This window comes from Arachis duranensis, chromosome 9 (assembly GCF_000817695.3).
Source record: "Arachis duranensis cultivar V14167 chromosome 9, aradu.V14167.gnm2.J7QH, whole genome shotgun sequence".
In the NCBI taxonomy this organism is placed as follows: domain Eukaryota; kingdom Viridiplantae; phylum Streptophyta; class Magnoliopsida; order Fabales; family Fabaceae; genus Arachis; species Arachis duranensis.
The window spans coordinates 31,072,192-31,083,730 of NC_029780.3; the positions used below are offsets into that span (position 1 = coordinate 31,072,192).

The 11,539-nt window shown below is 33.5% G+C and overlaps 1 protein-coding gene across 1 annotated transcript in view; it reads right to left on the bottom strand.

Annotated features, from left to right (window-relative positions):
• Positions 1–3,396: 3,396 nt before the first annotated feature.
• LOC107465323 (acyl-CoA-binding domain-containing protein 4) overlaps positions 3,397–11,539 on the bottom strand; it is a gene marked incomplete in the record, with an annotated part of 8,441 nt that continues 298 nt past the window's right edge. The window contains 18 exon segments of the mRNA XM_016084305.3: positions 3,397–3,945; positions 5,050–5,109; positions 5,594–5,734; positions 6,008–6,190; positions 6,290–6,373; positions 6,695–6,783; positions 7,218–7,332; positions 7,406–7,532; positions 7,867–8,006; positions 8,570–8,631; positions 9,431–9,497; positions 9,637–9,747; positions 9,884–9,961; positions 10,084–10,278; positions 10,613–10,676; positions 10,726–10,791; positions 11,045–11,115; positions 11,415–11,539. Coding sequence (XP_015939791.1) covers positions 3,757–3,945; positions 5,050–5,109; positions 5,594–5,734; positions 6,008–6,190; positions 6,290–6,373; positions 6,695–6,783; positions 7,218–7,332; positions 7,406–7,532; positions 7,867–8,006; positions 8,570–8,631; positions 9,431–9,497; positions 9,637–9,747; positions 9,884–9,961; positions 10,084–10,278; positions 10,613–10,676; positions 10,726–10,791; positions 11,045–11,115; positions 11,415–11,539 — 1,967 coding nt within the window.

Genomic DNA, 11,539 nt, shown 5'->3' on the forward strand with positions numbered 1-11,539 from the left:
AACGATGCAAAACAAGGAAAGGAGGGGCAGCATAGGTGATGGTGGAAGAGGGAGTCAGGGAGAAATATGTCCTGTTTTGAAACGACATCGTTTTAGGGCGAGAGGACTAATATGTCCTGTTTTAAAAAGCTACACGTTTTGGTGTGAGATGACTAATATGTCCTGTTTTATAAAGTTACATGCCACGTGTACTCCCGTAACGGCCAGGTCAGCGCCACGGGAGCCACGTCAGCGTTTTCTGTTGAGCCCAACGGAGTCACTTTAACGGAGGGATAAATTTGTCCGCATTTTGAAAGGGTTAGGGACATAAATGTATTTTCCAATCCTCGAGGACAAAAATGTCCACAAAAAAAAAAGGTCAGTGACGGATTTGTCCTTTATTCTTATTTTTATGAAAAAACTGTTAATTTCAAATATTTATGTATTTTATATTTTAATTCTAAATATTTTTAATATATATTTTATATTATCACCAATAAACACATGTTAATCTTAAAATAGTAATAATAAGAACACTGATGACAACTTCTGAAATTCAGAATTTGTTTTGCGAAAATTCCAAAACTTAAATTATAATTATCAAAATTATTTTTGTTTTTTCTTTTTTATTGCCAATGAATTATAACTCAAATGGCATAGTAAAATTCTATCTATACTCACTGAAGAAGTCGTGGGTTTGAGTCTCCTTATCTTTGATAAAAAAATTGTTTTTTGTTCTTTTTATATAGAGTAAAATATCATTTTAGTCCCAACATTTGGAGTAAATTCCAAAATTGTCCCTAACGTTTAAATCGTCCTATTTAAGTCCCTATAAATCGTTCTATTTAAGTCTCTAGCTTTTCAAATTTGGCTTAATCTTATTCTGCCCTTAGAGATCTGTTAACAGAATTGACGGCGGGACAAAATTGAGACGATTTTGAAACGTTAAGAACTTAAATAGGACGAAAATATTGGGGACAAAACCGATACATAAAAATAAATTTTAATTTTATCCTTCAATAATATTAATTTTTTACGGTATGTAGTTATTTAATTATTTTTTAACCACATCTAAATAAATTAAAGTTAATCACATTACTTTTATTCTAAATAAATTTATTTTTTTATAATTTTACTCTTAAATATTTTTACTCATCATCAAATGTTTGTAGAATGACTAGTATATAAACTTGAGAAAATGAAAAAAATAATACATATACAATAAATTATAAATTATATCTTTTATCTCTAATGTATCGAAATTCTTTAATGTTTAAGAGTAAAAAACTTTAAAAGTAAAATTAGAAAAAAATAAATTTATTTAGAATGAAAGTAACGTGATTAAGCGTAATTTACTTAGATGTAATTAAAAAATAATTGAATAACTATGTACCATAAAAAATTGATATTATTGAAGGATAAAATTAAAATTTATTTCTATGTATCGTTTTTGTCTCCAACGTTTTCGTCCTATTTATGTTCCTAATGTTTCAAAATCGTTCCAATTTTATTCCGCCGTCAATTCTATTAACAGATCTCTAATAGCAGTACAACATTGAGCCAATTTTAAAACGTTAGAGACTTAAATAAAAAAATTTAAACATTAAGAATAACTTTGAGATTTATCCCAAATAGTGGAAACAAAAATGATATTTTACTCTTCTATATATGTAGATGCTATAGCTAACAAATTGTTTTAAAATAATCTAACTTTTGTAGAGTGTAACAAAAAACAATTCATGTGATGAAGTTACTAACATTTAATAGAGGTCAAGTAGAAAAAACATAATAATGTTACAAAATTATATTTTAAAATTACCAAAATTTCTGCTTTTTCCTTTCAGAAACAACTTCAATTTTACTTTTAGGGATACTTTAGCTAGTTTCATATACTATGCTGAACGTTAATTTCTTTTTAAAAAAATAATAATAAAATCATTTTTTTGAGTCAGAATTCTCTACAATGGTCAATTTTTATTGTTTTTTAGATAGAATTGAGTTCAATTCAATGTTTATAAACACTTATTCAAATGGAATAATTAACCAAAAATTTTTAAAAATAATTTCAAAACTTGAACTGGCTCACAAAATTACTCAAAATTTTTTGAAATTTATTATCAAAATATCACCATTTAAAAACTAATTTCCCAAATATCACTTTTTTGCTTAGATGATAACTTGACTTGTTGTTTCATTTTTAATTATGATTGAAGGACAACATATGAATAATTAGTTTTAAAAGAATGATATTTTAGTATTAAATTTCGAACAAATGACGCATTTATTAAAAAAAGCTAATAATAAACTCGTGATATTTGGAAAAATAAATAAATCCCTTCACTCAACCAGACAACCACAAGTCTGGGATTATCACAAGTTCACAACCCTTATTTAGTTTTCTTAAAAAATAAATTGAACTGGCTCACTCGACTTACCTCTAATCTTAATCATTTCCTTAGAATCTGTGACTTGATGCTTAACGGTGAGTGTTTGGCAAAAAAAATAACAGAGTCTCGTTATACATCCAAGTTCATCCAAGTTATTTAGTTTATACCACAGAATTTCATCTTTTTCTTTCTTCTTCTCCTCCTCCTCCAGCTATTTTTTCTTCTCCTTTCCCTTTTTTTTTTCATCTTTTTTTCGTTATCATCATCATCATCACCACCACCACCATACCAGACATCCATCTCCTTCTCCTCTTTCTTTTCCTCCTCTTCCTCTTTCTTTTTTATTTGAATTTCTTTGATCTCCTCTTTTCTTTTCTTCTTTCTCCTCCATCATCATTATCGTCATCAACAACAACACCAACATTTCATTAACATCTTTATTCATTCTGATTCTCTGTGGTGATCAAATGAACCAAAAATATTATCAAAATGAAACCATTATATAATACTAAATAAACCGAAAATGATCCATTATATAAATTCGAATTCAAAAACACCTGTTCCTCGAATAAACTGAAAATATTATCAAAACGAAACTATTGTATAATACCAAATAAACCGAAAATTGTTCATTATATAAATTCGAATTCAGTGTCAAATGAACTAAAAATTAGCTTAAAACGAAACCAGTGTATAATACCAAATGAACTGAAAATTGTCCATTATATAAATTCGAATTCGATGATAACAATAACTATACATATTAGAAGAAGACAATGACACTAACAATAATAATTATGATGATGATGATGGAGGAGATGGATGAAAAGGAAGGAAGGGACGAAATTCCAACAAGAGGAGGAAGAAGAGGAAGTGGGGTTATTGGAGACGACAGTAACAAAATTGAAAAATTGAAAAATAGAAGAAGGGGGGAGGGGGAGGGGGAGAAAACAGGAAAAAGAAACGCATATAAAATTGCTTGGCCGTGGAGAATTATTCAAAATGAAATAAAATAATTGCAGCACTCCAAAAACAAAGAATATATATGCTTTCATTGAATCATGTATGCATCTTGAATACAAATGATAATAATGAGTTAATGACTGGAACAATACGAACAACAATAATAATAATTGACAACATGCACTGTCCTGGACTAAGTCATATATGAAGAGCTACACAACTAAATTACATTGCATGTATATATTAATATATGTATTACTGCAAGAACCCCAGGGGGTTTTCCTTTTGGCAAAACAGCAGCTAAAATCTTATTTCCATCACCAAAAAAAATGAGCTAAATGTGAACAAACCAAAAATTGTATTGGAAATAAAATTAATTGGCAACTGAAACAAAACCCAGTTAAGCTAATGGGGTAGATTTGCGCTTTCAGTCATCGTCTGCATTCGGGCTTTGGGGAGTACCAGCAAGCCAGCCCCACATGCCACCTGAGCCCTGCCTCTGCTTTGCGCTCAAGGCGGCCTGCTCTGATACTGCTTTTTGCCGCTGGAGGAGTTCAAGTTCTTTCTGTAATGTACCAATTGTTTGGAGCTTCTGTCCTAATTCAGCTACCTCAACCTGTGATCCCAATATCTCTATTCAGTTAGAAAATTCATATACTTTCATCCATTACGAAAAGGAGACAAACACAAATTTTGAATCAGGGAAAGCGACATAAAGATGACAATAACAGAGGGATCATCCTATAATGATTTTCATATAAACATGGTTCACCAAGTCACCTATGAGCCAACCTCATCATAAGGTACCACGAGCAATAGAAGTTATATGACCACACACTTCTAGCAAAGAACGGAAAATTCCTATCTGGTTTCTGTTTTCATTTCCTATGTTTATTTTCAGGATTTTGAAATGGAAAAAGAGTGAAAATAATTAAAAACAGAAAACGGGATTGAACTGTTTTAAATTGTTGTCTCAAAATATCCTAAAAGCTAAAAACATTAAAAATGAAAACAAAATAGAAAGAGAAATCACAAGTCCTTAGAAATACAAATCAGAAAACATGATTATACTGTTTTTAATTGTTGTCTTCACAAGTCCTCATTGATCACATGAAAGGTTTTTCTTGAGTTGCAACTCTATGAAAAACTTAGTACACTGGTTATCGTTGGTGTTTACTGAATAACTTACCTACAAGTAGCTACATTTTGCACAATACAATAAATGCATCATAACGGGAATAATGATCACTTCACTCCAATGATTGTAACCAATGGTTCATCCCAGAAAGCAATTACTTAACGGCTGGTGACTTTTTAAGAGAGAGACTAACTATAATATCAAAAACCACTCTCACCTGCAAATCTAGCCGGAAAATGGGGAAAGTGGACCATTCTTGTTTTTCATTTAGGCAACAGAGATTTCACCATGGATTGTTCTTTAAACACACATCATATTTTAAATTCTACCCACTGTATAAATAGATTTGGGTATACATTTCTTGCTGTCACTTTCACTGTCATAGCAAATGTTCAAAAGCACTTCCTCATAATGTCCCAGGGAGGCTTTCATAAGCATTAATGCATAACTCTAATTTATTTGTTTTCGGATTTATTTAATTAGAAGGAGAATATATACAAAAGGGTGAGAAATCCTCACCTTAACTGCTCTACTTTGAAACATTAGATAAAAAAGATGATTTTCAGAAGCAGTACTGCATACCTCTAATTTGAAACACCTTGACTGCTCAGAAGCAAGCTGACCGCGTACTGATTGGAGCTCCTGCATTATCAGTGCAAGAGAAGTGAGGAAACTTGATGGCATTATAAAAGAATAAATGACATTCAAATTTGGTTTATAGATCATTCAGTTTTTATTTATTAATATATTTTGATCAACACTGTTTTTTCACATATTCTCCCTTCCAAAAGGAATAGAAAAGGGGAAATAAGAAACTAAGAAGGAAGTACAGGACACTTTCTGTTAGGGACTTTGCCAAAAGTCTTATATCGTATAATATGGGTATTAGATGCTGTTTTTAAAGTTTGAATGGTTCTTCCCCCTAAATAATTGGCTTTTAAGGTGTGATCTCCACTTTCTTTAGGTGCTTAACACTTTCCAAATTAATAAGTCCTTTTCAGGACTACATCAAATAAGGGAGTTGCCACAGCATGGTGAAATTATCTGATTAAACCAATAATCCACCTCATAGTAGCTTGCCACAATGATTAACTAAAGGAACTTCAACAATTAAGTAGTCAGTTACCTTGGAAAGGTCAGAATTGCGAGCTTCGGCATCTGCCAACTCCTGCTGTAGTTTAAGGGTATGTAACTTCTCATTGCTGAGTGTTGTTTCCAATTCATCTTTCTCAGCCTTCAGGACTGTTAGAAGATCCCCTTTCGGTTTCTGTACACCCAAAATATCAAAACAGTTATTAGCAGGAATTGAAATGAAATGCATCAATTGAGGAGATCATCTATGTATAGAAGTTGAATGGTCCAAGCAATGTTTAAGAAGTGAAAGTTATCTAAGCTTCCAAATGATTTTTAATTATTATATTTGCTTCAGTCCTAACATTAACAATAAGTGAATGTTACTGACTGGTCCAATGAAATGGACTGTACATGTTGATCTATGATGATCAAAGTGACAAAGGACAAGCTTTGCAGTAATACATACTGTAAAATCACCATTGTCAATGACAAGTTCCTTAATTTTCCCTTCATTGCCTGCTTCAAATTCGGACTCCACATCTCGGGTAGCATTTGTAGCATTGTGCACTGCAGAAACACTATCTGGTATGGAATTTTCAACTAGTTTTGACTGCAAAGTTGATTTGTGGCTTGGTTTAAGAACATAGACCTGAAGGCATAAAACTACATCAGGGGAGGCAGAATGATAAAACAAAAGCAGAAAGTAAAACAGAAAAGACCTAAAATTTTGGAATAGAAATCAATCTACCTCATTGTGGTAACGGCCACTGTATCCTCCAAATGATACAAGTACATCTTCACCATCATATGAACTTACAACCAAACTCAAGCCCTGTGCAGCAAAACATTTTAATTATCCTAAGCAGATGGAAGTAAATAATTGGTGAATGGTCTAGGTATATATTGGCTGAAGACAACACCAACTAAACAAAGAACAATGGTTAGAAACTATACCACAGCACATGCAACCTGGTAAACATTTATAACTAAAGAATGAATTTCAAAAATGGAAAACTTGATAACAGTATTTGCCACCATAGAACAATATCCACTTCAAATGGTTATTTTTCCTCAGTGGTTAAAAGTTTTGACAGAGTTCATTGTTTGGAATATTCCCACAATGAATGGTCCCCAAGTCACTACAGAAAAGTACCTCACTAGCAACAGGAATACGCTCTTGAACAGAAGTTACCACTGACCAAGTCAGCGTAGACATATTCAACACAACAGTCTCTGAGACCCCTGCAGAATAGCATGGAAGAGAACTTGAAATAAGTTATATATAGCAACAATAAGATCCTCAATAAATTCACAACACGTGCACACAGACGCACACACACAAATGTGCCGCACACACGCACGCGCACACACACACATATATATAGTCAGTATTCTAACGAACATTATAGATATAGAACATTCAAGATACATATACTTTTCTATAGTATATCATTATAGATACATATATCAGAAGTTACCCCAACAAAAATGCTTTTCCTTGTAAACTTTATTTCATGATGAACAGCATGCATAAAGATGCGTCAAATATAAACATTCTTTGCATACTACAAGAGTTCAAAAAATATTTGTTCACAAATAAGCAATGTTCATACAAGAAAAAATCATTCCACCCAAGATGAAATATTTTTAAGTGACAAGGTTGCAAAGTGGTATACCACTCTTATTGTCACCCCCACCGACAATGAACCAATTCTCGCCAACTGTCGCACCAGCATGTCCCGCACGTGGTGTTGGTTTTTCACCCAGTTGAGTTGGTCTAGACCATTCCATCTGCAAAGTTCAGAGGATTAGATAAGATCATTCTTTTATAGTCCACAGCCACAGAAGAGGTAAATTTTCTTACAGTCTGCAAATCAAGAACATGCAAATCATTATAGCAAGTTGCATGTGAGCCCCCACCAAAGATAAGCAAGTATCGCTCAGCATGCACAGCAGCAGCATGATCAGACCTCGGAGAAGGAGGCAAACCACTGCATATTGAGACTTAATTAACATTTACATTCATTTCTATTCATAAACAGAATAGGAAAAACCAGGGAAATTCATATTCACTACCGACAAAAGCGAGTAACTATATCATGCATCAAAGCCAAATTTTGGTATAAGCAATGACTTAAAAACACAGCAAAACATCAATTCGTGATATGACTTTTAAATTTTTAGATTACACCCCAAGACAACTAGCATTGCATCCCCCCAACCCCCTCTTCTGTGTGCACATGGAGGTGCAAACAACAGAAGAAAAAGAGATGCCAAAATAAGTAACCAGTTAAAGAGAAAGCATTGGTTCAGGAAACTTCTTACGCAGCTTCAATTTCATCCCATGTCAAGGTTTCCAAGTCAAGAATATGCAGATCATTCAAGAGAGTTCTCTTAGCATCTTGTCCACCAAATATCACCAAGGTTTTTCCAACTGAAGTAACTGATTGGCCTCCACGTGATACCTAGAAAACACACAAGAAAGGGAACTTTAAAGTCCATTACCATAATTACTTGACATAAAAAATAATAATAAACATAATAAGATCAACACTTTATTACATATCCAGAAGCAACTAAATTTTGCAAAATTATTAAAAACTACGGGTGTATGTATATTTGTCCCCATTAAAATATTATGTTTGCCTCCACACTAAAATAAAAATTATCCTATTGAGTTTTAAGTGAACAAAAACATTGTCTTATTTAATTTAACTATAAACAATGATAGATATCTTATAAATTTGGTTTAAAATTAAAGTTAGAAAAGAATATACCGCAACATCTCAATACAAAAGTCAAATAATAATAAAATAAATGTTGTTTGTCATAATATTTTATTATTCTTGTATATTATTTTTATTTTTCTGCCCACTACGTATATTTTCTGGGTCCCATTCCCATCACTGTGACTCTTGCCAGGCAGCTATTGGAAAGCAATCACGACAAATCACATTTTAAAATAAAGTTCAGAAGTTCCAAGACTTTTGGGTTAATAAGCATAAAAGGAAAAATAATGGATACATACCGGGGGTTTCCCATAAGTCTTTAGAGTTGACCAAGTTGCCGTTTGCAGATCAAACACTTTCACTGTTATATAATAATATCCATTAATATTTAGTAGTAAGAACACTTAATTGTTATTATCACAATAAAAAGAAATCCAGGGGTATAATAAAAGCCACAGAGAAGCAGGGAAAACCATATTCACAAGCATAAGTAAAATAGATGAATAAAACATCCCAAAGGAATGGAAAAACAGGTAATAACAATTTTCACGTATTCGCTTCACCTATGTATATTCACAACTTTAATCACTGCCAACAGTCTTGATTTCTCTTCACCTTAATAATTGTTGAATGAAATAATAGTATCAGGCTATTGGAGTTTCCTTCCATTAATCATTAAAGTGAAATGTAAACCATCAAATTTTGTCCAAACAAAATTTTCAAATTTCAAGTATCCCAGTTTTACATGTTTTATCTTTTAGACAGATGAAGGGGAGCCTTGGAGCAACGGTTGAGTTGTCTCCATATGACCTTGAGGTCACATATTCAAGCCAAGGAATCATCCCCAAATGTATTTATCAAATTAGGCTGGCTACATGACACCCTTTGGGTGTGCCTTTCCTGGACCAGCTTAATGCTGGATGCTTGTGCACTAGGCTGCCCCTTTTTTAGTTTTGGATAGATGTGATGCCAGCCATTAGTGATTTAATGGAAAGAATTGACATAAGCACATAATTTTGTACTTTTATCTGCTTAGGGTTTGTTTTGCTATTTGAGGTTTCTTTGAGAAGATGCCTTCTCTTCTAATAATAATTTTTTTTCTAAACCCCACCCCACCCACCATGGCAAAATAAAAGAAAGTGAGAGATATAGCTGTATACCTTGGATACTTTCAGAAGGATCTTTTGTATGCCCACCAATTGACAGAAGCTTAGAATCCCATGGAATCTATTGTGACAATGTTTTCATCATCATAATCCAAAATATTCTAGAATTAGTTCTAGCAAATAATAAAAACTCATTGAATATAGCAGATAAGATTATGCAGAGTTTTTCAAATGAGAAAAAACTTTTTTTAAATACAAACCAGTGAATGACCAGCACAAGGGCTTAACATTGGTGTAGATGACGAGTTTGTAGACTCAACTTCTGCCTTAGCCTCAACCCTAGACCAAGTCCAACTTCTCAAATCTAGAACCTGTATTTGTTTCCAGGTAACTGAGTAAATAGTACACAACTTGCAAATGTTGCGATTTCAATAAACATCACATGACACAATATTAGATATAAAAATACATAGCTTCATGCAACAAAGATACCAAACATATGCTTACATGAAGATCGTTAAGGTAACGACCATTGTGATTTCCACCATATATATACAATTTGTCTTGCACAACTGCTGCCCCATGCTGAACATACAACAACACAGTAGCTCAGGAAAAAATAAAAAATACAAGTTTTAGAGCATAAACTTGTAAAGCTAGTGAAGAAGAAAAATATATTTTTTTTAATATTTTGCATGAGCCAATACCTCATATCTGGCCCTTGGACGTTGGCCAGATACTGGAGGTGCAATCCATTGATCATAGACTTCAACTGAACTAAAGCCTTCAACAACAACATCTTTATCCTGGGTTCCAACTTGACTCCCATTATCAGTTGGAATAGTCTTTGTCTCCGGATAAGAGTTCCCATTCTCAACTACTGGTCCAACTTTGGAATTGTGCTGTAAAACCAACAATATATGACGACGGGGAAATTACAATTTTGACAGTAGCAGAAGTGCAGAAAAATATTATCTTCTCATTATATTCTCTTGATATAATTTTAAGAAGACAAATCTCTTAAATTAATTGAAATATAAAGATCCTAAATGGAAACACCACTAAACCATAGCATGACTCAAAAGAATATGTAAACTATCTGTCAGTTGCAAGGAACTGCATGCATGCAGCATACCTAAATAGACAGACAAATATAACAAGCAAAGCTCCTATACAGAAATTTGCAGAGAGTATAGATGAAACATATATATATATATAGCCTTAAGAATTACCCACATTCATTTGAACATCTATAACAGGCTCAGCCTCTACAAAGGAGTTAGATGCCCTCGAGTACCAACTCAAAATCATACCAAGTAAGAATGGTGAAATAAACAAATTTGCATGGCACCTCCAATATTTTCACAAACAGTCGCATGGCTTCTGTAGAAGACATGTTTCCGAGCTGGTTCCAGCTGCATCGTCAACCAACAACAACCTTTTAATGATATCCACGACAATGATGTGCAACGACTAATTCATATTACAAGAATAACAATAATTGGAAAATTAAAAAAAAAAAAAGATAAAACCAGCAGCATGGAGTGAATGATAATTACACATGAACACATCATATAGGAAATGGATTATGGATCAGATATCAGAGTGACTATATAGAAACTGCATAGATCGAAAGGCGGCAGGAATGATGAAAGCACAGAAACCAACCTTGCCCATTTGCTATGCTCCACAATCTTCCACGAACTCGGTTCCGGGATATTACAAGGTCCTATAGTAGCCTACAATAACAAACAAACAAACAAACCACACACTCAGCAAGAAAGATTAAACGAACTCCTCAAACAGCAAACCCTACTTCAATCCCCAAATTGCTAACGAAGCCAGAACTAATAAGATAAATCACAGGCAAATCAACAACTCATTCTCTCTTTGGCGCTGACACGTGTTGATCCGTGCGCATTGGATCAGAAGCAATGGTGACGTAAATGCAGCGAATTAGATTAATTGGCGAGAATATTTGGTTATGAAAACAATAGATCTGGAAGAAGGGAACGAAGAGAGGGAGAGTGAGAAATGCCTGTTGGTAGAGAGTGTAGAGAAGGAGGGCGGTGGATTTGGCGAACTTGGCGGTGAGAGCTTTGGTGGGAGAGTTGGATCCGTCCAATCCGACGTAGGAGGCCGCGGCGTAGAAGCGCTCTGGGT